Consider the following 27086-nt stretch of genomic DNA (forward strand, 5'->3'; position numbering starts at 1 on the left):
ATCCACGTCATCTGTCTCCCCATCCAGGGCTCCCGGAAATAGCCGATTCCCCACAGCATCTCTACCAAGGCCTTGGCCCCAAGGGAGGGAAGCAGAGGTGGGTGGAGGGATCGGTAGAGACCTGCATGAACAGAACTGGAACTCCAGCTTCCCCCACCCCCATGTCCTTTCTGCCTGGGTGCCCCCGCCCCAGCAGGCGGTGTGCAGGGGTGGGGGATGGAAAGGTGTGTACCCCCGACCAATGGCAGTCAGGCAGGGGCTGAGAAGCCCATGGACAGGAAGCCCCCAGCACGTCTGGGCGATCAGATAACCAGAATCACAGGGGGAAATTGAGGAGAAGGAAAATATATTAACATCTACAGCAAGCAGCAGCCAAGAGTGTGCCCGCCCAGCCCAGCCCAGAGTCTCCTCCCCTCTGGAGGGCCCTTGAGGAGCCCCTGGACAGAAGAAGGGAGGAGGAAAGGGTAGGGGGGAGTTCAGCTGGTTCTAAAGATGAAGAAGGTTTTTTCTCACGTCTCTAATGTCTGAGGCAGTAAACTAAACTACTTCTCTTATACAAATGGGGAGCCTGGGGTACAGGGAGGGGTACAGCCTTGCCCCAGGCCTCCCTTGACTCTGAATCCAGGGCTTTGCCTCCAGTTCATGCCTCCCCTCACCTCCCAGGGCAGGGTTTTCAGCCCTAGCTAATGCCTGGGTCTTGATCCAGGAGACAGAGCTGAGTATGGGGTGGGGGTTGGTCAGTAGGGCTCAGGGTTGGGCTTCAAGAATTCTGGGACTTTCTTCTGGCTTCCCTCAACTTAGTGCAGATAGTGGGAAGTCAGGATCCTCCCGTCTGATTCAATAGGGGCCATCAGCTATCGTGGGCAGGAGCCTGAAAGATCTGGGTTCAGAAATCAGCTCCAATGCTTACCAGCCCCACCCTTCTGAGCCTCACTTCCGAATCTATGAAATGGGGATACTAATCCCGTCTTGAAGGATATAGATTTGATGGGATTGCATTATTCCCATTTTGCGGATGAGGAAACTAGTACTCGGGGAGTTTAAGCAACTTGTTCAAGGTCACACTGCTAAAAATAAAATAGGACACTAATCAATATTGGAGCCCAAGTGTGTGTGACTCCAAAATGCTTTCTGTTTCTACTGAAGCTGGGAGCCAGAAAGAGATCTCTGGCTGAAGGACCACTTAGGCAAATGTTTGTAGGCAACTCATTTAGCTTCTCTGTACGCAGAAAGTTAGACCCAGAGGAGGGTGAATCCCAGCTGGACAGAGGCCACCTGGAATGGCCCTGACCGTGGTGGCCAGAGTGTCTTGGGGTGGGAGAACTAAGGACAGTGGCCCCTGGGCGCCTCTCTCTCCTGCCTCTTAGGTGGAGCCCTGTCCCTCACTGCGCCCTTTCTAGACAACCCCACCCAAAGCCCCACTGCCTTTCTGCAGCTTTTTTGACTTCCCAGAGCTTTGACTGACCCTGATGCTCTGGGAGAGGAGATGGGTGGGGGGTCCCACCCTGTGTTCACAAGGACATTCCCATGACTCTCTGCAGGAGTGTCTTTGCATTTGGTGTTGCATGCTTGGAAGCTGCATGTGCATTCCCATGTGTGCAAAGAAGCACACGTATGTGCGTGAACTGGATGGGGGCAGTCACGTCTTTGGCTTCATCTCGAAGATGTATATGGTCATTTCACTTGTATCTGCTACTGAATGTGTGTGGGAATATGGTGTGTGCAGGTGTCTCCTGAGTGTGTTGTGACCATCTGTGGGGTGATATGCCCCAGCCCTGTGTGCAGTGAGGACTAGCAGTCAGGTGCAGAGGGTATCTGTATGGCCAAGAGCCTGCAGTGGGCTCTGTGGGCCCGGATATGTGTGTGTACATGGTGTACCTGCAGCCTGGCTGGGGCAGCCTATGGGGGCCACTTGGTGGCAGCTACAAGGAATGGACAAAGCGTACCAGGTGTTTTAGGGAACTTAAGGCAAGCCCCTTGTCACTAAGTCTGTATATCCCTTCTACTGATGAGCTAGATTATCCTTGAGATTATGCTTGGGACAGAGGCCCCTGGAGTAGGGGCAAACAGAAGCCATGGAAACCTCAACACCTGACCCAGCAAGTTAGAAATGAGGGGTATGTGTGTGTGTGCTGTCAGCCAGAAAGGCCAAGGGGTGGGTGCGGAGAGGGATGGGCACTGACCTAACCAGTCCCAGGGAAGTTGCTTCAGAAACACAGCCCTAGCCCCGGGCCTGCTCCACGCAGAGTAGGACGCACTTCTGTAGTCCCAACTAGTTTCTAAAACCCAGTTCTCCGCCGGTAGCCACCCCCCACCCCCGGGAACAGGAGGCAAGGTGTCCAGAAAACTTCCCCGACAGTCACCCCAGAGGCTGGAACGCCTGCCTTCTTGGGCTTGGGGTTTACAGCGTGCTTCACAGGGCAGCGCACTTTCGCTCCTCTTTTCCGCACAAAGCTCGGGATGGCGGATCCCTTTTCCAGAACTAGAAGCAGGAGTCTAGAGAGATGACCCTTCGAAGGACGTCCTGGGACGCCAACGCAGTCCTCAGGCCCCCAGACGTGTCAAGTAACCGAGTTGCAAGACAAAACACCTCGTGATACCAGCCGGGCTCCAGGCTGAGACCGAAGCAGGACTTCCCTGGGAGCCTTGGCTTCCTCCTCTGTCAAACCAGACGGGCTGAGGCTCCTCACTCCGCTGGCTGCGAGCTCTAGAAACCTGCCCTCCCTGGGCCCCCACGCACCGCAGGGCCGCAGGACGCCGGCAGCAGGCGCGTTTATTAAACACCAGCTACGGCTAATAAGTCCCCCCTTTGTAACACATCGGGGTGCGAAGTCCTCTGTGCCGCCGGCGCCGCGGGTCCGTGGCGTCCGCTGGGATCCCGTCCCCGCCCCCCGCGCGCGGCCGGAGCCACCCGGTGGGGTTTCGGCGCGCTGACGTGGGCGGATCAAAGCGACTGCCCGCGCCTTATAAAGCTGTTCGGGAGGCCAGCGCCGGAGACTGCGGCGCGAGGAGGAGAGCTCGGGCGAGCGGGCGAGCGCAGGCCCCGAGTGCCCGGCGCAGCCCTGTGCAGCCTGAGTCCGCACTGCCAGCAGTCCTCGCGGAACCCGAGCCGGCCGCCGTTCGCGGGGATCCCGGGCGTCCTTCTGCGGCTGCCGCGTGAAGACGGCGCCGTCGCCGCCTGCCCAGCCCGGAGAGCGTTCGAGGCCGCTGGGGGCCGCGCTAGCCATTCCCCGGCCCGCCCGGGCAGCGGGGCACTCAGGGCGCGCCCGCCGAGCGCCCCAGGAGGTGAGCCGCGGCCGCCCGCAGCGCGCTGGTGCTCAGCGGGGACGTGCTGGGGCGGGGGCGTCCGAGTCCGAGGGGGACAACACGACCCCGTAGGGCACAGACTCGCGGGTAAGCACATCAAGTCCTCCTCCACACCTCCCCTCTGCGATTCTCCGAGGAGTCTCCTGGAGGAGCGCAGCCGTGGGGGTGCCTAGGGGGCGCGGGCCTTCCCGGTCTGTATGCTGGACGTTGCTTGTGCCGATTGTGCCGGTCGCTGCCAGCCTTCCCGGCCCCGTTCCCCCGATTCGACCCTCTCCCTCCCACTCGGCCCGAGAATGAGATCATGCCCGAGCCATCCCGGGGGTGGGGGACTTGGATCGTGCGGCTGGGCAAGAGGGTGTGTATGGCGGGGTGGGAGAAGGTGGCCAAAGGCAGAGAACTACTGCAGCTCCTACCAAATTGGGGGGAGGGCTGTGGGGGCGGAAGCTTCGCTTTGAGACTGACTCCCCGAGGCGGCGGGGGAAGGGGAGAACTGGGACTGTTCACGGACCTGAGCTCCAGACTGGGGGTGGGGTGGAGGAGAGCCCTGTCCCGGGACGGAGGCACATCTGGAGCCGCCACGAACATCTGGCTGAGTTCGCGCATGAGCCCCACACCTCCCACCTCGTGGGGGTGAGGTGTCTCCGTGACCCTGAGGGTCCTTAGGCTCTCAGGGTCCGGCTCCAGAGGGGTGGCAGGACGTATCCCGGGTCCTCCCACCCCACCCTTCCCTCTTCTAAAATAGCCCGTCTCGCGGGTAACCGGGCGCGTCTTTCGAAGCAGAGCAGACAGATTTCGCAAGACTCCCCACTGGGTTCAAATCCGGGTTGTGGGCCCGGCCTAGCTTGGCGTCGCAGGTAACCTTGAAGCGGTCGCTCGGCGTCACCGGCTAGCAGGGTCGGCTCTGCCAGCTGCGCAGCCCGAGGCGTGGACACTCGGCCCCGAGCGCCGCGCCAGCTCCCGGCCCAGTGAGAGCTCATCCCGGTAGGGAAGGCTCCGCGTGGCCCCACCGGCTGGACTTAGAGGAGCGGCCTCCTTAGCGGCGGCGTTTCCAAGGACTTCCAGAGCCCAAGCCTTATAACCACCTGTTGGAGCGGGTTGCGGCTACTGAGCTCACAGTGCACAGCCCGGGAGGCCACTTCTGTCGCCAGCTGCAACGGAGTAGCTTAGGCCTTGACCCCAGCGCGGGGGAGGAAGGGACAGCTTGTCTCTCCCAAAGACGCTGCGCTTTGACGCTGGTCAGCTACGCGCCTGGCCCCAAGGGAGCTTCCGCGCTGAGCCTGAAACAAGGGGTCGAGCGGTTCGCGGCTGCCCGCGGCAAGTGGATGTCTTATACAACGACCAGCGCGGAGAGGGCACTTACTCTACGCCTCATCTCATCCTCAGACGGGGACACCTGGGCCCAGGAAGAGAAGGGGACTTGCCCAAAGTCCCACCGCGCAGGAGGCAGCTGCGGATCCCACCGCGAACCCCGGCGTAGCGCCCCCTGGCGGGCCGGGGGCTCGGGGAAGCAAGTGCGTCCTGACCCGCCGCGCGCGGGCTGAGGGTGACCCCACAGCCGGCGACGTTGTCCTGGACTCACTTACACTGGACAGGAATAATCCGTTAGGACTCAGAAGGCCAGGCCAGCGATGTCTCCCAGCGATGTCTCCTAGCGACGTGCAGGGCTGGTGGAGTGAGAAGCCCGGGACCACGGGGCCTCTCAGGAAAGATCTGGAGTGTCCGTAGGCCTGAGTCCTCGTTTGCTGTGACCAGGGCGGCCCCTCCTCTCCCTGGGCGAGTAGGGCTGGACACGAATCACCCGCTGTGAATCCGCACTCTCTGTCCGCGTGCAGTTCCTTCCTCCTCCCCACTCTGGAATGCAGGGCGCCTGGCGGGGGGCGGGGTAGGGGGTGGAGGGGAGCCCACATTTCGGGACAGGGTGGGGGCGAAAAGAGACAGTGACTGGAGTTTTGATCCTCTCCCCTACCCCCCGTATCCAGCCGATATACTTCTTGTCCGCAGGAGTGTGGCAAACTTTCAGGGCCGTAAGACAAAAGGTTTGGATGCAGGCTGGGTTCGGGAAGAGGGGGCTCAGTTAACACTGAGAACCCCGCTGAGACCCCTAGCCTTGGACTCAGCACGTCTGTAGTGAGCGGCTCGGTGTTAGGCCCCTAGCAGGAGACTGGGAAGGAGGAAAAAGAAACGTAATTCAGGGTTTCATCCCTGCCTTCTGGGTTGTACCGCAAGCTTTCAGAAAACAGTGCTATTTCAGATCTGTGTGTGTGCTTGAGGCATACTCGTACACGCACACACACAGCACAGGTATTCGTAACAGTGGAAACTCAGGCAGAGAGGGGAGCTCAAAGACTCGCAGGCTCCTGCGAGGTTTAGAAGACTTCGGGAGATGTGCGGTCGAGTCCAGTCCCTTGTTTCATACAAGGGGAAACAGCCTGGGGGAGGTTGGAGGGCTCGCCCAAACTCACACAGACAGATGAGAACGCCCCCGTTCGGCTCAAGCGCCCTCTGTAAGGTGGGCGCCGTCTCCTGCAACTCCCCGAGCCTTTTAGAAAGGAATCCCTTTCTTTGTCTCTGTTCCTCCCCAGGGGAGAGGGGCTGCAGAGTCGTGTTTGTCTCCGGGAGAACGCCAAGTGTTGGTAAATTTGAGAGAAGCCGGGAAGGTAGTTAACGAGGTGAGAATGAAGAGAGGGAAGACCAAAAATTGGGGGGGGGGGGGATGTAGAAGAAAAAGCCGGAGAAGCGGCCCTGCGACCTGCGGGAGGGCTGGGTAATGGTTGCTCCGCGGCCCCAGGATGCCCCCTGGCGGCCAGAGGCGGCATCGCGCCGGCTCCGTGAGTAGGCTAAGCGTTGGCGGGGCTGTCCCGCCTTGGCTCGGGCCTGGGCACCACCCGACCCTTCAAAGTGGGCGGGGCGGGGGGGCGCTAGGCGGGCACTTGCAGACTCCCGATCACTGTGCAAAGACCTTTGGCATCTCATTTCTCATCGTCACCTTCACTGATGCCCGGAGCAAGTTCCCATTTCCTAACAGGACACCTAGGAGTAGAACGAGGGGCATGGACCTGCAGTTCACTGGATAAACAACGCCTTTCCGCATCTTCGGGCCTCAGATTTCTCATTGTGAGATGGGGACAGCGATAGTACCTATCTCACAGGGTTGCTGGGAGGAGCAGATGCGATCATGAAGTTCCTTTATAAAAGGCGAATTGTGTCTGAATCCCGGTTGGAATCACATCTGTGTCCCTTGTTTACAGAGGAGGTAAACCGAGGCCCAGCTGGGAAGGAGAATTGCCAAGGCCCTCCCTACGAACTAGTGGTTAATATTTTGGAGATAACGCGGATCCTGGGCCCGCCATCTGCCCTAGCTCACGCCCGGCCTCGGACCTGACCCCCTTCCTCCTCCCGTTTCCGTCCCTCGCGAGGTCTGTCTGTGCCCGGCTGCTCCCTCTGCCTCTGTCTCTGACCGGCCCTCTCCCTCTCTGGTCCAGTCCCCCTTTCCCTGCGCACTGGCAGGCTGGATCCCAGCCTGGGGCCGCGCTAGGTGGACACGCCCTCGGCCGCGCTCGGGCGACACCTAATTTGAGCCAGACGCCTGCAGCGTCCCAGGCAGTGCGGGGCGGGAGGCGACGCCCGCCGCGCGCTCGGCCTCCCGGGCCGACCCCTCCTTTGTAATTTGAATAAAACGCCCCCCCCCCCCGCGGCCCCAGCCCTGCGCGTCGCCTTAACCCGCCGCCTTCGCTCTCCCCGACTGCAGGCGGCGTGCGCTCAGGACGAGCAGCGGTGGCAGTGCGCGCTGCGGGACTTCGCTGCAACTCTTCAAGGGTGCGACCCCCGAGCGCGCGTGCCGCGCCACCATGAGGGCGCGGCCGCGGGTCTGCGAGGCGCTCCTCTTCGCCCTGGCGCTCCAGACCGGCGTATGCTACGGCATCAAGTGGCTGTAAGTGGGGACATCGGGTGTGGTACAGGAGGTTGGGGGCAGCGGCTAATGTGGAGGGGCACCCGCTGGGGATCGAGTGAGCATGCCCAGACCCAGGAGCAAAAGTTGGCTTGGAGGTCGTGGACAAGTCACTCTTTTTAAGCTTCCTTTTCCTACTGTGTAAAATACTGTCCTACCTCCCCGAGAGTTGGGAAGCAGGACCGGGACAGGGCATGTGGAACGACAGAACTGCCTGGTCCTGTGCGGCTTAGCATTTCACAAGACCTCAACGGGGACAGATGGAAAAAGGCAATGTGGTCCACTGGGCCAATGGACAGGCTCTGTGCTGCTCTGCTCCCTGGCCTGCTCAGTATCATGTTTCCTGTCAGTCTCCTGACCCTAGTAGAAGATCTCAAACAGCCCTGACTCCCACCTCCTGGGTGACCTTGGAGGAAGGGTTGCTCAACCTCTGGGAGCCTCAGTGTCCTCTGTCGAAGGAGGGAAGGAGTCTCTAGCTAACTCTGATCAGAGGAGAAGCGGCTCATGAAAGAACTTGGTAAACTGTCAGATGCTGTGCACATGTGATGGGTGTTCCTTTAGACAGAAATTATTAATGGACCGGTAGGTGGGAGATGGAGTCTTTCTTCCATCCAGCAGAAGGGAGTGCCTGCTCTGGACAAGGCTGTGGGCCAGGCCGTGGAGGGGAGAGAGGAGTAAAACCCAGCCCCTTCCTGGAGGAGCTGCCCTCTGGGCTGGAAGAGATAAGCCCAAGCTGTAAATAACTCCAAGTGCCTTAGGAGGGACCAGGGCAGTGGTATGGGCGCCCAGGGGAGAGGAGACTACCCGGTAGGGGGCACATACTTGGGACCCTGGGGTGATCTGTGAGCAGTGGTGCCTTAGGTTGGGCCTGAGGAGTCTCTGGGACTTTGGCGGGTGGGCTCAGTGGGGAGGAGGGCACTTTGGGTGAAGGGACTCTATTCTGAGTGGTGGGGAAGCCCAGGACAGGACAGGTCTGGAGTCGGGGTGGAGTGGGGGCCAGATAAGAAAGGTAGGGACAGATTATGGGGGCTGGGGAGGGGCTATGAAGAAGGTTCGTGGATTAGCTGCAGGACAGGGCAGTTGTGGCTGGGCTGCCAGCAAACAGTCCTGAGGTCACTGGCCATCCCCTCCCGGGGGCTGAGTTATTGATTAATTGGTGATTCAGGATGGGGAACCCCATCTTCTTTCTTGTATATCTTGTCTGCAAGGAGAAGCCTGGGCTCAGAGGCTCTTCTCAGCTGCTTCTGATTAGTTTTTTGAAACGTCAGCCACCTTCTCCTGCTGGTGCCTGGCACTGTACCAGCTGGTGGGAACCTCTGATCAGAGCATCCAAGCCCTCCTCACCCTCCACACCATTGTACAGATAAGGCAACTGAGGTCCCCAGCAGGGGGAATGATTTGCCAGAAAGCATAAGGAGCATCAGAGGCCAAGAAAGAGCCTTGCTCCTCCTAGTGCGGGATGCCACTACCATTCCCGTGCCAGTGGGAGAGTTGAGGCTCTGACAAGCCTGTGGCTTGCACGAGCCCCCCTGTGGCACGTGGCCCAGGAGGGCCTGGAATAGATGGCTAGCTAAACCCAGCGTCCATGCTGTCCCCACTGCCTTGCCTGGGCTGCTGCAAAGATGAACATTCAGTGTCTGCCTTACAGCGGCTCCTGTGCTTGGGGTAGATGGACGTGTCCAGATGTGAAGTGGACTTTGGGCTGTGTGCTAGGAGAGGGAGTGTGGGAGCCCAGAGGAGGGGCGGTTAGAATCTTATCAAAGGGAGGTGGCTTGGGCTGGGCTTCAAAGAGTAGGTAGGATTTCGATGGCCAAGGATGGAATGCAAAGCAGGCATCTCGGCAGGAGCAAGAGCAGGGACGCAAGTAGAGAGGCAGGCCAGTGCATCGTGGGGAAGGAGAGAAGCCAGGAATGGTAGGAGCTCCCTCGTAAATCCCCAGACTCCGTTCCAAAAGCTTTAGTCGCTTAAGTTTGATAATACTCTCATCAGGTCCGAGATATTCTTATCACTAGCATTTTACAAATGAGGAAACTAAAGAACAGAGAGGTTCAGTTACTTGTCCAAGATCACGCAGCTAGTTAATGGTGGCTGTGGGATCAGAACCCAGGCAGATGGGCTCTATTCACCCAAGCCCCGTGATAGTGGTTAAACTCTTGCTGGACCTGAAGATAGAGGGAGAGACTGGTGTGGAGTTTAAGCATAGCAAACTCTGTGTGTGTGTGTGTGTGTGTGTGTGTGTGTGTGTGTGTGTGTGTGGCTTTGTTACATACCAAGCACTGTTCTGAGCACTTTTTTTTTTTTTAAGATTTTATTTGGGAGAGAGAGCAGAAATGGAGAGGGGAGGAGAAGAGGGAGAAGCAGGCTCCCCGCTGAGCAGGGAGTCTGATGTGGGGCTGGAGCCCCGGACCCTGGGATCATGACCTGAGCCGAAGGCAGAGGCTTGACTGACTGAGCCACCCAGGCGTCCCTGTTCTGTGCACTTTATGTATATTGTTTCATTTGAATTTCCCAACCACCATGGGTGGGGGGTTCTGCTGTCACCCCATTTGAATAGAACAGGAAATGGAGGGACAAAGGGGCCTCTAACTCCCAGGGTGTCACAGTTAGTAGGCAGCAGAAGCAGGGTGTGGAATTAGGAGGTCTGGCTCTGTGGCTTTGTGGTCCCAGGGAACCATGGAACAGTGGGCCCGGGAGGCTGGGGGCTTACCCAGGAGACTCACCTGTCCCGGGGTTGTCCCCGTGGTCCTGCTGCACTGGGCTTTGGAAAGGGACCTGAAGGTGAAAGGGGCAATTGACACCAAAATTGAAACCAGATGGGGCTCAGTGGCCCTGTTGGGAATCTGGGTCTCAGCCTGAGCTTTGCCAGTCCATTAGCCATGAGCCATGCCTCAGGAAAATCAGTGGTTTCTGCCTCTCTGAGTCTCAGTTTCCTCATCTCTAAAATGGGAGCGAAAGAGCCATAGCCTGGAATCTGGGAAGCTTGGGTTCTGGCTTGGCTCTGCCCAATTGGCTATGTACACATCTGGGAAAGCCTTGCCCTTCCTTGGCCTTGGTGTTCCCACTTGTACAGTGAGATGGGGACACTGAGGCCCAGCAAGGGCCAGTGACCTGCCTGAGGTCACATATTGGATGAGCGACTGAGCTGGAGCTGAAACCCCAGCCTCAGTCCCCGAGCCACTCCCAGGAGAACCCTCGACTCCCAGATGAAAGAGACCTTGGCCACCAGCATGCATCCTTGGCACGGACCTTGCTTGTGAACTCTGTTCCCTTGTGTCCTTTCTTCCACCTTCTCCCCCATGTCCCCAGCCCCTGATAAACCAAAATGTTTTCAATTAGGGGTCTGCTGCCGCGAGGTAAGCCGGAGGAGATGTCCAGACGGCTAACTCCCCCGCCTCCCGCCCTCATCCTTGATTACCTCCCCAAGGGGGACTTAGTTAGAAACGGTCATTACCACTAATTACCAGATGACCGCATGGCCCTCCTCTGGAGTGGAATCCGCTGCCTCCTGCCTCCAGATCTCCCCGCCTGCGTGCTGCGGCTGGCCGCTCTATGTGCCCCACTCTCCCCCTCCTCGCCCACCAAGGCTCTCCAGGATGCTTCCTGTCTGTCCTCTGCCCGCCTTGGCGGTCTGGGCCTCATCTGGGGGACTTCTCACTGGGGTTTCCTCCTAGTACCTCTTCTCACCTCTGGCTGGGGAGGTGGAGGCTGGGTGACTCTAGAGTGGGACAGACCGATACCCAGAGTGGCCCAGGTCCCCAGGCACCAGAAGCACAGAGAACCCCGCCCCACTTTGGAGCCAAAGCACATGGCAGTCAGGAACTGGCTGCACTGAGCTCCCCAGGAAAAGCCTGGGCCTTCACTGTCCATTTCTGGGCTGGAGCAGGAGCCCAGGTTGCCAGGACTCAGAAGGCTGCCTCTCTGCTCCAGTGCCCACTGCACGCTCCCCCGTGCTGTGCAGGGCATTTTCTCAAATATCTCCTATCACCCTTCCCATTGTGAAACAGAAAACTGGCACGGAGGGCAAGGAAGAAAGTTGGGCCAGGATGAAGGGCAGAGCAGACTCAGGACAGGCTGAGTGTCGGCAGCCCCCAGCCCAGCAGAGGGGGACCCAGGAAGGAGATGCCAGGTCTGCGGGAGGATGGCATCGGGAGGAGATGGGGCATCTGGGCCCCGGAGCGCCTCTGTGTCATCCTCTGTACAAAGGGCAGGGGGTAGTCCTCTCCCAGCTCGACCCCTCTGTGAGCATGGGATAGGGCGTGAGGCGAGAGGCTCTGTCAGCTGGGGAACGCTCTGCCTTCGTGGGGTAGTGTGTCCACGTGTGTGGGTGGTGGTAGCTGGGTGCAGGTGGGGGGCTGTACCGACCAGGAAACAGGCTGAGGGGATAGCATCTGGCTCTATATGGTCACAGCTCCCCCAGTCTAGGCTGCAGGAATCCAGACAAGAGGTTCCCTGAGCGGTCCTGGCCTAGACAGGCCTCCGGGGCTCAGAGGGCTGGGGAGGATTGGCTGGCTCAGCGCAGGTCATGAAACCATGCCTAACTTACCTCTGCATCCAAAGCTACCAGACATTCCCTGCTCATGGTTTGGAGGGTAGGGACGGGCCAGGGGTAGCAGTGAGGAGAAACAACCTAAGAAAGCCATGATCAGTCTGAGGCTGGGCCAGGCCAGCCCGACTGCAGACACCAGACCGGGCCCACTTGTCTTGGCTCTGCTTTCTCTACTTTGGAGTCGTAGCATGGGTGGGGCATGTGTTGGAGAGTGAGAGGCAGAGGGAAACTGACTTATTAGGACCTAACGTAGCTCCTGTTACCCAACTCAGCCCCTCTAAGGCCTCTCGGAGTTCCCATTTTGTAGGTGTTGCTCAGAGAGGCTCAGCAATTTGCCCAAGGTGAACAGCACATACAAGGCAGACCTGGAGCTAGAACCCAGGGTCTCTGACTCCCTCTGGTCTGGTATTCACCTAGCAATAAGCAGAGGCAATCCCATGTGTGAGTGTGCCAGATGTTTTATATGCATTATCATATTGAAGTCTTGCCCTGACCTTTTGAAGTGGAAATTGCCATTTTCTTATAACAGATGAGGACCATGAGGCCCAGAGAGGTTGGGTAGCTTACCCATGTCACACAGCTGTGCCCTAAGTTGGGCTCTTTCCTGGGCCAGCCCATGAGCTGGAACATCTGGGTTATAACTGTGGATGGGTTCTGTGTAGCCCTTAGATTCGGGGCTCCTTGGGGAAAGGATCTGTGTCGTGTTTGTTACCAAATGAGTTCAGGAGGAGTTGGTGCTTAGTAAATATTTCTTCCACAAGCAGATCAAGTTCATTTGTTCATTTAGCAAGGGGAAAGGTATTCCTGGGCAAGGACAAGGTGGTAGGGTGGTCCCCCTTCAGAGGAGCCAGGAGTCTGATGTGACCAGATGTTAAGGTCAGGATGCTGGAGAGGGGGCCCAGGTTTGCGGCAGCCCTTGGCTGGTAGGAAAAGACCACCAGTTCAGGGACTGTAGTACCTCCCTCCCTGAGTGTCGAGTGGGTGTGTCAGTCATGGGCAGAGCACATGAGGTGCACTGAGTTACTCCCCCCTGGCAATGCTGAGAGGTTGCTGGCCTAGGAGAGGAGGCCAAGTGACTTGCTCAAGGTCACAAGGGAGAACAACAGACCCCGGAGTCTGCCCCTCCCTGTACTGTTCTTTCGCACGGTACTATCTCCCTAGGCAGGGTCCTGGGTCCCTAGGGAGGGTGGGAGGGTGGTGGTCTGGGATCTTGGCCTCAGTACATCTCAGCCCTGACCCTGATAGACTGCGGTGCTCACAGCAAGCAGGGAGGGCCCCCCAGCACTGTGGCTGCAGATCAGCATCCCCCGCCCCCAGCCCCACTTCCTCACGAGTCTCTGCTGGCTTGCTGAGGGCCAGCTGGCTCTGGGGCAGGGGATTAGTCTATGCAGAACCCTTTAAGGCTGTTGGGGTCCCTGTAGCATGCACTTAGAGGAGATACCTCAGAGGAGAAACGTGCATCCAGGATGGACCCCTGCTCCTGCAGCTTTGCAGTCCCAGTACCTAGAGCCGGGATCAGGAAAGCTCCTCGATCCTGTAAGGTCACCTGGGTTCATAAGCAACCCCCAGGCCAGCCTTTCCCAAAGCCTGGATGAGGTCAGCGTTTCTCAGACAAAGGCCTTTGTGCTAAACTGCCTCCTGAGTTAAACAAAACCCAGCCTATTGCTTTGCTGTGGGACTTCTCAGGGCTTTTAAAATGTAAATGTGCATCAGTTACTCTCCAAAGAGGGATAGAGTATATCAGGTTCCCCAAATGCACTTATGTCTGGATCCCTTTTTTCAGAGTGTCTCACTGGAACCCATTCTGGGAAATAGAGTTTGCAGGTACAGACTCCGAAGCCCAGAAGAGGACAGTAATTTATCTAGGGGCACACAGCAAGTTCATGGCTAAGTGTAATCTATCACAAAATTGAGTGACTCCTTAATCCTTTAATAAATTCCTTTCATGTTGTGGGATTTTACAGCCCCATAAATGACTTTAATAATTAAACAGAGGGATGTATGATAGGCTCCTAGCTCCTCCTGTGCATCTAGTAAGTGCTCAGTTAACGGTAAGGATTATGGTGGGACTGTAATCATTTAGCACGCAGCGCGGGGGCCCAGCACATACAGGGACTTGGCAGGGACTGAATGTTGAACAAGGAGTCATAATTCACAGGAATTAAACAAGGAAGCGGGTGTGAGTGCTCTGTGACCCATAAAACGGTTTATTGTTAGGATAATGATAGCAAAGCCTAGGTAGGGAGGAGGTCATGATCCTGCATTATGAATGAAGGCCTGACGCAGAGAGGGATGGTGATGTGCCCAAGGTCACGGGGGGGGGGGTGTCTTTGTGTCTTGGTTTCCCAGCTCTTTCTAGCAAAGGCCCCCAACCACATTGAGGGAAGGCTGGGACCATAGGGCAGGCGGCCCGTCATGACACTCTCTTTCTTCCCATGGGTTGTTGTCCTCTGGCGGCATGCAGGGCACTGTCCAAGACCCCGGCAGCCCTGGCGTTGAACCAGACGCAGCACTGCAAGCAGCTGGAGGGGCTGGTGTCTGCACAGGTGCAGCTCTGCCGTAGCAACCTGGAGCTCATGCACACCGTTGTGCACGCCGCCCGCGAGGTCATGAAGGCCTGCCGCAGGGCATTCGCCGACATGCGCTGGAACTGCTCCTCCATCGAGCTTGCCCCCAACTACCTGCTTGACCTGGAGAGAGGTAGGGAGCCAGCACGGGCTGCCGGGGCTTGTGGCATGCGTGCAGGTGGGGATGGGTGAATTTGGGCATACAGGTATGTGTCTGGGTAGGTGGGTGAACTCCTGGATGGATGGATAGATGTTGATTTCTCTGCGGTGGGTGGATGGGTGCCGAGATTGGGGGGTGGATGGGGGCGCGGAGAAGAATACAGGTGTGGATGGATGGGTGGCTGAATTTAATCACAGATATGGGTATCTAGGCATGAAGTGATGAATAAAGGAATACACAGGGAGTGGATATAACAGTGTAGGGCTAGTACAAATGCTTGTGTACCCGAATGCGCAAAGAAAGGGTGGATGTGGCCCAGGAGGACAGGACAGCCCACCCTCAGGCAGACAGGTGTGCGCAGGTCCTTCTAGACAGAGGTGACTGCCGATGCTGTGAAATGCACAATGAGAGGTAGGGGTTTCACTTTCCAGAGCAGGTGCCTTCTGGGGTAGATTTTGGAGGGGGAGGGTGTTGATGGGCACAAGGGCCCCAGAGGATCTAATCTCTCCCCCACAAGGTAACAGTTAAGGTTTGTGGAGCACTTGACAAAGCTTCCTTCCTTCCCAAAGATTTGAACTCTAGAGCAAGCCTGTGAGGTGGGTGTTATCATTCCCACTCTACAGTTAGGCAAACTGAGGCTTGAGAAGGGGAGGTGACTTGCATGAACCTAAGGCAAGAACACCCTCCAGCAGAGGCGCGTTGGGCTCCGTCCGGATTGGTTTCCCGAGGCTGCTGTGACCAAGTCCCACGAACAGGAATTCTAACACCAAAGCTGTATTGTGCAGGGTTCTGGAGGCTGGAAGTCTGAAATCAAGGAGCCAGCAGGCCTGTGCTCCCCGTCGATGACCCTGGGGAGGATCCTTCCTTGTCTCTTCTGAACTTTTGGTGGTTGCCAGCAGCCTCGGTGTTCCTTAGCTTGTAGAAGCTTTGCCTCGATCCCTGCTTCTGTCGTGTGGGGTTTCCCCCGCCATGGGTCTCTGTATCCATGATTCCCCCTTCCCGTAAGGAAGTAGTCATTGGAGTTGGGCCCACCCTGTCCAGGACGACCACATCTTAGTTCCATGACACCTGCCAAGACCCTGGTTCTAAATGAGGTCATGTTCACAGGTACCAGGGGTCAGAACTTGGCCTTCTCTTTTGGGGGAACACATTTCAACCTCTTGCACACTCATCTGCCCTTTGAGGCATGAGTCCTTTGAGGAGTAGCCCCTAACGGTGAGTGCAGGGAAACGGAGGAAGATCCAGAATCGTGAGTGTGTGGAAGCAAGGGTGCCCATTGGTGTGTGGGCTTTGCGGGCCTGCGGGGGGCATTTGCGAGCAAGTGTCCAAGTCAGCTGATGTATGTGTGGGAGAATGGGCAAGCGACAGGTTCATGTCCCTAGTGTCGTCCACCTGGTTGTAGCCCCTGTCCCCTGCCAGCCCCACTGAGGCAGGCAGGGGCTCAGGACGGGGCCCTCAGGCCTGGGTGGGGTCCTGTCCCCAGGGTCACCAGCTCTGGCTGACCCAGCACCTCCCCCCAGGGACGCGGGAGTCAGCCTTCGTGTATGCGCTGTCGGCGGCCGCCATCAGCCACGCCATCGCCCGGGCCTGCACCTCCGGCGACCTGCCCGGCTGCTCCTGCGGCCCCGTCCCAGGTGAGCCACCCGGGCCCGGGAACCGCTGGGGAGGATGTGCGGACAACCTCAGCTACGGGCTCCTCATGGGGGCCAAGTTTTCCGATGCTCCTATGAAGGTGAAAAAAACAGGATCCCAAGCCAATAAACTGATGCGTCTACACAACAGTGAAGTGGGGAGACAGGTAACCACCCACCCCACCCACCCCGGATGGTTGTGTTTGTGCCAGTCGGCAAGGAGAGGGCCACCAGTGCGCCCTGATGGCGGGGGTGGCGGGGGGTGGGGGACGGGCCCCAATCCACCCACACCAATGTGCTCCCATCCTACTCCCCACCTTGTCCCCCTTTCCCCTTTCCAGATGCTTGGGGCCTGCTTGTCAGGCTCCTCCTCCTCTAGGGGGTCCACCAGGATTTGAATTGAAAATGTTGGGTGGAGCAGAAGGGGCACTGAGCTGGGAGTCCAGAGCTGCAAGTTCCCACCTTGGCTCTGGCACTAAACTAGCTGGAGGAGGTTGGGCAAGTCACTTCCTCGCTGGCCTCGGTTCTTTCCATCTGTAAAATGGACGGGCTTGCTGCCCTCTAGTCCCCCTTGGCCGTGTTCCTGAGGATCCTCCCATGGGGGACTTGGGCCTCGGCTGGGTGTGGGAGGAGACGTGAGGAGGACTGTGGGGTGAGAGCCTTAGCCTATGGGGTGGTCCCCTTGGCCCTACTGGGGACTCCCGCCCAACTCCAGAGCGCAGTGGGCCCCCAACATGTGTTACTCTCAGTATCTCCTTGATTCCTCACCTCATTCCACAGAAGGTTGGGGTGAACGTGTAAGTAAATGAATGGACCTTTTTATTTTTAGAAAATTAAGAAAAAGAAATCCTTCATACCAATGTGAGCACCAGGCCCTGTGGTGGCTGTCCTGTAGTCCACAAACCCCACCCCCCAGTAAGGAGGCCCTGCCATCCCCCTTACCAGTGGGGGGCTCAAGGAGGCACTTCAGGTACATGTGGCATCCCATGGTTGCCTGCGGCCTTAGCAGGCCCATCATACAGAGGCAGCAAGGGAGGCAGAGAGAGCCTAGGTGGCTTAGCCAAGGACGAGGGTGCGATGGAGCCCAGGTCTATGGGACTCCGAGCCCAGAGGTTTCCACGTCCTCCCCTCACTCTCTCACTGGTCTCTCTCCTGGAAGGATTCTAGGATGTCCAAGCCATATCTGGAAAGCTGGGGAAACTTAGGCCATGAGACACTAGTGGAGACTGTAGCAGGGTCTGGCCAGGGACTCAGGACCCTGCCTCCCAACCCTGCCGCCTGCCCCCATCCTTGGGAATCCCGCCCCCAGCCCAAGAGCCCAGCCTCATTCCTACCCACGGCCAGGCCTGAGGCTCATGCTGCCAGGGGCACAGCCATCCCCACACCATGCAGTCCAGACGGGCTCCTTAGCCTCACTGGGGCTGTCCCTGGGGCCCTGATGCCAAGGAGCTGGCCTCCCTGGGGCCATCTGCAAAAGGACCCAGTCCCCTCCCCAGTGGCCACAGGGCTCATGAGAGTTAAACGAAATAGCAAACAGGGGCCCATGGAGGGTGTCAGGAGGCTCAGGGCCCTTCCCACCCACGTGAGCTGGGGAGCTAAACGTAGTTACCTGTCGTCGATGATTCAAGAGTACCTGATGCCCTTGAGAGGTTGAATGTGCCCTTCAAGCAGGTTCATCTCATTCCTGTGCTCCTCGCAGGCTTTGCTGAGCCAATTCTGATTCTAGACCCAGTGGACTCCCACATTCCCCACTTCCTGGCACCGGTGAAGGAGAGGAGCCCTGGGACCTTACCAGCTCCTGCACTAACTCACCGAACGATTTGGGGCAAGTCTCTGCCCTCTCTGTGCCCCAGTTTCCCCATCTTTCTAATGCAGGGGTAGACCCAGGGGACACGGGTCGTATGTAAGCCTTGTAGCTCTACAGAAGGGAGGCAGGAGGGCTGGCCTGGGCAGAGGGATCCCAGTCCTATGTGCAGAGAAGCAAGGGTTAAGATGCAAAACTGAACAGCCTGCAAAAGACATCTGTCTTAACTCATGCCCCTCAGGTACACTTGGGGAAACTGAGGCCCGAGGAAGATGATGGGTATAGAGTCATTTCAGAAGCCGGGGCTAGAGTCTCCCTAAGCCCCAGAGCCCAGGCCTCCCAGCTCCACCACAGTCATTAGACTGATTTTCAGACCGAGGTTAATTTGACTTTTTTGAGTTTGCAAAACCGTTTCATTCACATCCTCTCGTGGAATCCCTGCGGCGGTTCTGCGGATAGCAGTTTCGAGCCTGCCCTGCACAGAGTAGGGCGGAGCTGCTGACTGGTGGAGGGGCTTGCTGGGGGTCACCCAGTGGTGGAGGGGAAGGGCCAGCCAGGCGAGGGAGTGCGCCCTCATGACTTCCTGCCTTTCCACCCCCCACAATCATCATTCCTCCCCTTCTCTTTTTCCCCTTTCTCCCAGCAAACATTCAGTGAGCTCCAGTTTTGTGCAAGAGAAAAGCATGGAATTATTGAAAGCCATGGCTTTTGGAATTGCCCTCAGACCTGAGTTCAGATCCCAGCTCCAGGATTTTCTAACTGTGCAACCTTGAGCTTGAGACTTGGCCTCTCAGAGCCCTTGCTTCCCCATTTGAAAATGGGGAAAGGAAGGCTACCTCCGGTGAAGGACTGTTAATGATGACGAAGCCATATTAAGTGCTTGGGCACTTGGAATCAGTTATCACTACAAATACCCCTCCTTCCTTTCCTGTCCTTCCTAGCCACTGCCCAGGCTGGAGAAGGAGCTTAGAACCTATAACACTTAGAACCTATAACACAGCTTCAGAACCAAAAGCTCTCTCTCTTGAGGCCCAGAGTAGGCGACGACTCCCTGAGAGCACCCAGCATGTGGGGAATGGGGGTAGGCAGCAGGGTCCCCGAGCAGGCCAGGGAGAGGACCCTGGCTGCCCAGCCCGACGCCTTCCCCTGTCTGCAGGCTCTGCGTGCCTCTCTGGAAATGAAGTGTAAGTGCCACGGGGTGTCTGGCTCCTGCTCTATCCGCACCTGCTGGAAGGGGCTGCAGGAGCTCCGGGATGTGGCCGCTGACCTCAAGACCCGCTACCTGTCGGCCACCAAGGTCGTGCACCGACCCATGGGCACCCGCAAGCACCTGGTGCCCAAGGACCTGGATATCAGGCCTGTGAAGGACTCAGAGCTTGTCTATCTGCAGAGCTCACCCGACTTCTGCATGAAGAACGAGAAGGTGGGCTCCCATGGAACGCAAGACAGGTAAGGGCCCGCTGCCACCTTGGCGGGAGGGGGTCAGCTCTGCCGACAGGCCCTGCCTGCCCCAGCTCAAGGCCAGCACAGAGTCTCACTTCAGCTGACATCTGGGGGATGGAGTCCCTGCCTGGTTGAGGGAGGTGGCCCCAGAAGTGCTGAGCAGAGGTGCCGCGGTCTGAGGTACCCCCCTCCCCCAGCAGAGCTCCTGGGAGGGGCCGTTGTGTACCTTGCCCGGACATCCTGGATAGAGAAGGACCTGAGGCACAAGGGGGCAGCAGCCAGCCCACAGGCACGCAGGAGTTCTGTACAGATCTGAACACAGAACCTGGGCAGCAGGAGGAGGAGGTCTGGCTTGTGGGCAGACCATGCTCCCGTGTCCCCTGATAGGCACGCACCCACCTCCTGGGCCTCAGCTCTCTCTGCCCTTGGGCCCCAGCCTAAGAGCAGGGCTGAGGTCCCCACAGCTGGTCCCATCACCCCTGCTGAAGCCGGCTCAGGACAGGGGAAAGAAAGAACCAGCAGGGGTGACCTGTTGTGTGCCGGGCATAGCTGATGAGGAACCAGGGCAGCCATGTTTCCTGGGGATGGTTCTGGGGGGACGTTAGTCCTGAATGTTCTCCTAGGAACAGTCCTGCCGTCAAATACAATCGGGAAATTCTCTCTGGCGATCTGCAAAGCACGAGGACATTTGAAAGGCTTGGAGGAATCCCACGGTAAAGGATCTGCCTAAGCCAACGTTTCCCAGAGGTGTTTGGCTGTGGAACTCTTTTATTAGGGAGCCCCTAATAGCATTCCACAAAACTAGTGTTCTGTGGGGTTAAAAGAATATTGAACCAGAGCGAGGGTGTCTGAGAACGTGTCTGGCACATAGTTGGTGCCCGGCCAGCATTTGCTTCCTCCGCAGCCCATGTTCCTGTCTCCAGGAGAGGGGGCCTGACGTGGGGGGGGCTCCATCTTCACAGGCCAGGGCAGCAGGCTCTGCGAGGAGGCCCTGGCTCCCATCTGGAGGCCAGATTGAGGGGTGTCGGGCGGAGTGAAGATGGAACCAGGTCGGGCCAGGGAGATGGAAGGAGCTCAAGTCTGGTCTGAGGCAGCCAGGCTGGGTGTGATGAGGAGGGGGTGGGGGCAGAAGGATTCTAGAACCCAGAGAGGTTGGGGAGGGCCTGGAGCCCACAGAGGGTCTCCCTAGGTCCATGGGGGGGATGTGAGTGCGTGTGCGCATGTGTGAGGAAAGGATCGTTCCCACCCTGGCGCTGCAGTGTGCTTGCTGCGGGACCTTGAGCACATCCCTTCACTTCTCTGAGGCTCGGCCTCAGCTTCTGTGCAGTGTGGAGGGGTGGCCGGCAGGCACCAGCTATACTTCCGAGGGCCATGTCAGTGCCATGGGAAGGGCTCATTAATGGTGCTCTCCCTTCCCCATCCCCCAGGCTGCCAGGACTCTGCTGTCCCAGGGGCCCCCACTCTGCTTGCCCCCAAACCACTGACGAGGGCATCCCATCCACCCCATCCCACAGCACCGGCTGCCTCCCTTGCTTTCTCTGAATGCCTCCCCCCACTTGGCCACCAGATTTCCTGCCAGGCTCAGCTCTCGGCCATTCCTCTGAAGATGGCATTCTGCAGACATCTCTATGGGTCAGCTTTTTCTGCAGTTAACAACTGTAAAGTCTCAGTAGCTTACAACTACAGACACTTTCCCATCTATTTATTACGTGAGGCTCTGGCAGGCATAGAGAGGCAGGAGAGATAAGTGGTTGGATTGTGACAGAGGAAAGCCGAAGGAGGAGGGGAGTCCTGAGGTGCCCTGAGCCAGCCTGGACATCAAGGAAAGCTTCCTGGAGGAGGGGGGAACATGAGCTCTGCTAGGTGAGGGGATTCGGGAGTACAAGGGATTGGAGGTAAATGAGCTTCGTTAACTGTAAGGAGCGTGTGCATGAGTGGCTGCTCTCTAGAGGCTGGCCCTTTAGTTGGGGACAGTGCCCCGCACCCCCCTCACATCCAGCTTGGTGAAGGGAAGCCTCAGCAGCAGTCAGCATTCCAGTACCCTGGCCCTCTAGTCATGTTCCTTTCAGCAGCCCCTGCACTGATGAAAGCTGCCCTAGGCTCCTGGATCTTGCTCTGAGTCCACTCTCCCCAGCTCCCTGTCTTGGGCCCTACTACAGACCTTGTCTGGTTTTGGGGTTGGAGGGCAGGTTCCAAACATGGCATGTCAGGGATCTAGAAATAAAAATGAAACTCTTTCCTCTTCCTACCACCCTTTCCTGGAGAAATTGTCCAGAGACCTCCAGGATACGGCTGAGAGGCATGAATGGTGTTGAGTGACTAAGCAGAGTCAGCTTTGTTATGTGGCTTGCCTTGAGTCACATAGCGAGTAAGTGGCAGTGCTGGGATTTGAACCCAGCTCTGTCTGCCTCTGGGGCATGTGTTCTTCCTGCTGTTCCTTTCTGCCCAGAACTGCTGGTAGCCCCTACCTGCAGGCCACTGTCACCTCCTGACTCTCCTTCCCTGTGCCCCTTCCTTCCCACCCCATGACCTCCTCCCAGCCCAGATCTTGGCCTCTTTTTCCCAGCCTCCGCACTTCCAGCCCTAATCCTTCCATTTGTTCTTGCCCCTTAGATTAAGTCAGGTCCTTTCCCCTTGCCCAAGCTGTTTGTTTTCTTTGCCCCCTCAAACTCTTACCCTCTTCTCCATCTTAGATTGCTGCGTGTCTTACGTGACATGGCCCATATGACCCTCCTCCAGGAAGTCCTCCTGAGCTCTCCCAGACCCTATGCTCACACCGTGTAACTCTGGGCAAGCACTGCTTGCCCACAGACTCCTCTGCCCTTAGCTGAGTCCATTACCATCTGTACAATGGGCATAATTCCACTGACCCAAGGATCCTAGAAGGTAAAATACTGGAGGGAAGCACCTAGCACAGAGGGGCCAATGGTTGACAGAGGTTCGCTTTCAGCAAACAGCCTGCCGCCTAGTCACTCTGCCTTGCATCTATGTCTTATCCAGAATTATCTTGGGATTGTCCATGTAAACACGATCTTTACATTTGTTGCAATATAATTCAAGATCAGATCTGAAGACAGGATCGTTAGAGCAGTTTGAGGCTCCTTGCAGTATTTAGAAGTAGAAGGATGAGGAAACAAAGACACCTCCAAAAAAACAAAACAGTCCCTTCATTCTGATGCGCGCCTATTAGAAATCTAGGGGAAAATGAGAAGTACCCTCTGGGGAAGGGATTAGTTATGATTCCCCTGGGGACCAAGACACCTTCCAAGTGGAGCAAAAGTTAGCGGGATGCTGGGGTTTGTGGCACTCTGACCACCCCGTGCTCTTCCCCGACCCCCCCCCCCACAGGCAGTGCAATAAGACATCCCACGGCAGTGACAGCTGTGACCTCATGTGCTGCGGCCGCGGCTACAACCCTTACACGGACCGCGTCGTCGAGCGCTGCCACTGCAAGTACCACTGGTGCTGCTACGTCACATGCCGCCGCTGCGAGCGCACGGTGGAGCGCTACGTCTGCAAGTAAAGCCCCGCCCGCGCCCCGGGACCCTCGGAGCCCACCCCCACCCCCACTCACCAGGCGTCTTGGACACACCCTGCGGAGGGCCGTTTGGGGATCCGGGATGCCAGGCATGGGAGGTGGCTTGGGCTTTGCCTCCACTTGGACAGCGCCGGGGACAGAAGGCCTGGCCACCCTGGAAGGAGGGCCGGCACATCAAAGGAAACCGACTAGATTAAAAATAACCGGCAGCCGGAGCTGGGAGCGCCTGCGCGCCGCACTTCGAGAAGCCAGGGCCATGGGCTTGGCAGGACTGGGAAGGACTTGACCTTTCACAGCAAGAGACACCAAGCTGCTGGGAAGGGTGCGGTGGGGTGGGGTGTGCCTGTCCTCTTCAGAATGTTCTGCAGACCCTGCCCTTGAGAACCCCCCACTGGCTGCCCTCAGGGTCTGAGCCTGCTGGGCCCACCACACGGAACCACTAGCTTGGGTTGTCAATGTTTTGTTTTGTTTTGTTTTGTTTTGTTTTGTTTCTTCCTCTGGGATGTGGGAGCTACAGAAATATTTATAAAAACATAGCTTTTTCTTTGGGGTGGCTCGCCTCAATTCCTCTTTATATATTTTATATATATAAATAAATATATCTAATGATCTCTATTTTAAACAAGCTTTTTAAGCAGCTGTATGAAATACGTGGGGAGAGAACCCCAGCCCACCCCTGCAGTCTGTGGCCTCCTCAAGTGAACTTGGAAGGTGCCGGAGGCGGGGCGGGGTGACCTCTCGGGTTTCTAGGCAAGGCGGCTTCCGATTGATGTCCCTAGCCCCCCAGCTCCAGCCCTGATCTCTCCGTAAGATCTCTGGCTCAAGGGCGAGGGCAGACGTCTTGAAACATAAACCCAGCTGGCAGATTCTTTGTTCCTCAGGGACACACGCAGGCGGGTGTGCAGGGCCTGACTGTGTCGTCAGACTTGCTAAGCCAGCTTCCAGAGAAGACCTACCCCGGGGAGTTGGGGACGCAGACCTCAGGGAGGTAGTAACAGACCCAGGCTCTCACCAGCCATGGTGGGTGTTCTGTGTGACTATGGGGGAGGCTTCCCCTGCCACCCGCCCATGCCTCAGTTTCCCCACTTGTAAAAGGGGGGGTGACGGAGATGAAAGTTTGTGGGTGGGAAAGCCTCCCCCCTACCCGCACCTGTGCCTGGGCCAGGCTGCCCTGGGTATGGAGAGAAGCCCTCAGAGTCCTGTCCCGTGTCAAACGTGGAGCCTTCGGGATTTGTTCTCTCTAGGGCGGTAGGGTGTGGGGCAAGGAGGGTCAAGAAGGTCACAAGCGTTTGGCTGGAGGTACCTCAAGTCCCTGAGTTGGAGATGGAGAGAGGGCTGGGGCTCTCGAGACCTGGCCATGTGGGAATTGTGAGGTTGATTCGTCCCAAGTGGCACTGGTGGGGAGAGACTGACATGCAGGTTGGGGGAGAGCAGGGCCTTGTAGTCTGGACTGATCATTGTGGGGAAGAGAGAGGGCCCTTTGGCCACCCACCCAAGTCCCTGCCTGGGAGCTCACAACAGGGTGGCCAGAGTCACGGAATCACAGGCTGGAAGGAACCTCAAGATAAGTCTTCTGTCTCTCAACCTGTTTTGCAGATGAGGAAATTCCGAGGTGGGAAGGGCCTTTTCCTGTGGTTACAGCACTGATAACGCTGGTGGTGGGGTTGTGGGCATCCCACGGAGAGGCTCTTGCCAGCATCTCTGCAGAAAACTCACTCTGCATTGAACAAGTCCCTGGAACATGGCTGTCTTCCGGGCCCACGGCTGCCCCTGCTCTGCGCAGCCCGCAAAACCAGTCCCCAGTTCCCTGGCTCGGCATCCAGGGCCTCTCCCCCAGGTCACATAGGTCACTCTTCCAGGCACATTTTCTGCAACTGCCCAGGCATCCCTCCGCCCCCGCTCCAGCCACAAGTAGATCACGCATGCACTTGTGGGTGCAGAAACCTGACTGCTGGGCCTGCCTCTGGGTATCTGCTGTGCTTGATGGGCCTGGAATGGAGCTTTCCCTGCTGGAGTCCTGTTAAGCTGTTGTGGCCATCTCTGCCAAGCCTTCTCTAGCATCCTGGGTGGAAGGGATCTGTCCCTTCTCAGGATCCCTGCAACCCTCTGAACCATAAAAACAGCCATCACATTCATACTCACTGTGGCCAGCCACTGCCTGATCTTCCTTCAAGGCCAAGCTGACTGGCCCTCTCCTCCGGGAAGCCTTCTCTGACCACCCTCCACCTGGGCCTCCTCTGGGTTCTCATGGCCATTGTGCTCCTCTGGGATGTTGCATTGAGCCGAGTTGTAGTACAGGTCTGTGTTGTGTCTGTGTCTGCCTCCCCCACCCATCTGGGGCCTCTTGGTGAGCCGGGACCAGCCCAGTGCACCTGTGGGGCCCTGGGATCTGGGAGTGGCACACCTGGGGCTGAGCTCATGCCTCAGAAATGTTGGATTTGGGGGTGTACTTTGGACCTTAACCAGGACAAGCAAATGAAGAAATCGGACTAAGGGCCCAGAGTGATTCTCAGGGTGATCGCAAACCTATCCATTGCACTCTTCCTGTGTGCAAGTCCAAAGACACCGTCCCAAGTCCTGTTGACAGCAAGCCCCAGGTGGGCACGGTTATCTCTACCTGGCAGGGGAGGAAGGCAGGGCTCTGCAGAGGAGGTGGCTGGCCCCTGATCTCAGGGCAGGTCCATGTGGTGCAGGACTCGGGGGCCTTGGTGTGTCTGCCACCATACCCCGCCCCCTTCTCAGGAGCCCTCACTCTGAACTGCCCAGGAAGAGCAGCCATAGCAGCCCAAAGACTGCCCGTGGGACAGGGGCGGGGCCTCCAGTGTGAATCCCAGAACCTCGGCTCTCTAGGGCCTCAGGATCTCATTGTGGGCAGAGATTTCGAGCCATAAAATCTTGGTACCTTGGACTTTTGGAGTAGAAATCTTCAAACCATTGCCTCGGAAGAACTGTAGAGGCCCCTGAACCAGTTGCCAACCCCGAGAATTTAAAAAGGCCAGGTATGGACCTGTGGGAGTCAGGACGCTGGCCACCAGCGGGACTGCCACACTTGGCCTCCTCCCTCCTGCCTAAGAGGAGCACAGGCCCAGATTGGGCTCTGTGACGCCCAGAAGGCCTGCAGGGGAGGGAGGCTCCCAGAGGATGACAAGACCAGCCACTCTGAGAAGGCTTCTGAACCAAGTGTGGGAGGTTGGCTGGAGACATAGGAGAGACAGGGCCTGAAGAGGGAGACAAGAAGGCGGCAGAGAGGAAACAGGAACTCCCAAAAAGAGGGAGAGATTAGGTTGGTGGGAAAGGAGAGAATGGACAGATAAGGGCCCCTGGGGAGGCCAGGTCAGGCCGGAGAAACAAGCAAGGGGGGCCTGGGCGCAGCCCTGAGCTAGGCTGATGGTCTGTTGTTCCTCAGGTCATGGTGACCAGCTGCCAGGTTACACAGAGCAGGCCTCCAACAGGATGCAGGCCCCAGCTGGGAGCCCCGGACCAAGGGAGGCTAGATGGGGTAGAGGGAGTTTGGGGCTGGGAGACAGGAATCCCGGCATATTTTCCACTCTCTTACTGTGTGACTCCAGGCAGCCACTGGCCCTCTCTGGGCATGTGCAATAGTTGTCTCATATAAAGCTCACCATTTTGAAGGGTAGAGCCCAGTATCTCTATTTTACTGAGGAGGAAACTGAGACCCAGGGTTATGGAACCGCAAGGGGCAGAGCAGAGTTTCAAGGCCCAGAACTCCCTGGCTGCAAGTCTGTGATGGGCATCTGAGGGATGGAGGTGGCCTCTGGCTGGGAATGGGTATTGACTGTGAACCAGAGTGGCAGATAGGGCATCGCACAAGAGGAAGAGGAGACCGAGCAGTTCTTAATACCTGTCACAGGGACTAGGGACGACTGGCCAGGTGCAGGTTTCAGGAGCTCCCAGCCATGGCCATCAGGCCGCAGCTCAGCCAACACTTTCTAGCGCTGTCCTCCCCAACTGAGGAGCTCAGTGCCATCACCTGGTGCCTGGACTCCCATGCTGCATCTGTGGGCGGTGGGATGTGTGAGCGGCTGAAGCACATGTGTCCCCCTTGAGTAGGCCCACAACTCCTAGTTAGTGTAGCAGGGAGGACTACAGCCAGAGGACAACCAGGGCCCATCGGGGTGCTT

General features: G+C 57.7%; 1 protein-coding gene across 6 annotated transcripts; it reads left to right on the forward strand.

The window, feature by feature from the left end:
• Positions 1-3072: 3072 nt before the first annotated feature.
• WNT11 (Wnt family member 11) lies at positions 3073-23422 on the forward strand. 6 transcript variants are annotated; one of them, XM_044258504.1, is made up of 8 exons: positions 5889-5975; positions 6555-6722; positions 7055-7237; positions 14266-14501; positions 16049-16326; positions 19120-19412; positions 20030-20119; positions 22755-23422. In XM_044258504.1, the coding sequence occupies exons 3-8, from the start codon at positions 7155-7157 to the stop codon at positions 22927-22929; spliced, it is 1155 nt and encodes a 384-aa protein (XP_044114439.1). In that variant the 5' UTR covers positions 5889-5975; positions 6555-6722; positions 7055-7154; the 3' UTR covers positions 22930-23422. The 6 variants fall into 6 exon arrangements, with proteins under 6 accessions (XP_044114441.1, XP_044114439.1, XP_044114438.1 ...); XM_044258506.1 differs by lacking the exons at positions 5889-5975; positions 6555-6722 and adding an exon at positions 3073-3285; XM_044258503.1 differs by lacking the exon at positions 6555-6722.
• Positions 23423-27086: the final 3664 nt, after the last annotated feature.

This window comes from Neovison vison, chromosome 7 (genome assembly GCF_020171115.1).
Source record: "Neovison vison isolate M4711 chromosome 7, ASM_NN_V1, whole genome shotgun sequence".
NCBI classification, from domain to species: domain Eukaryota; kingdom Metazoa; phylum Chordata; class Mammalia; order Carnivora; family Mustelidae; genus Neogale; species Neogale vison.

Excerpts from the sequence above, each read along its gene's own strand:
- WNT11 (XM_044258506.1), top strand. The coding sequence starts at position 7,155 with ATGAGGGCGCGGCCGCGGGTCTGCGAGGCGCTCCTCTTCGCCCTGGCG. Across the intron at positions 16,327-19,119 it reads ACAGTGAAGTGGGGAGACAG|GCTCTGCGTGCCTCTCTGGA; the intron begins GTAACCACCCAC and ends CCCTGTCTGCAG. Across the intron at positions 19,413-20,029 it reads TCCCATGGAACGCAAGACAG|GAACAGTCCTGCCGTCAAAT; the intron begins GTAAGGGCCCGC and ends ATGTTCTCCTAG.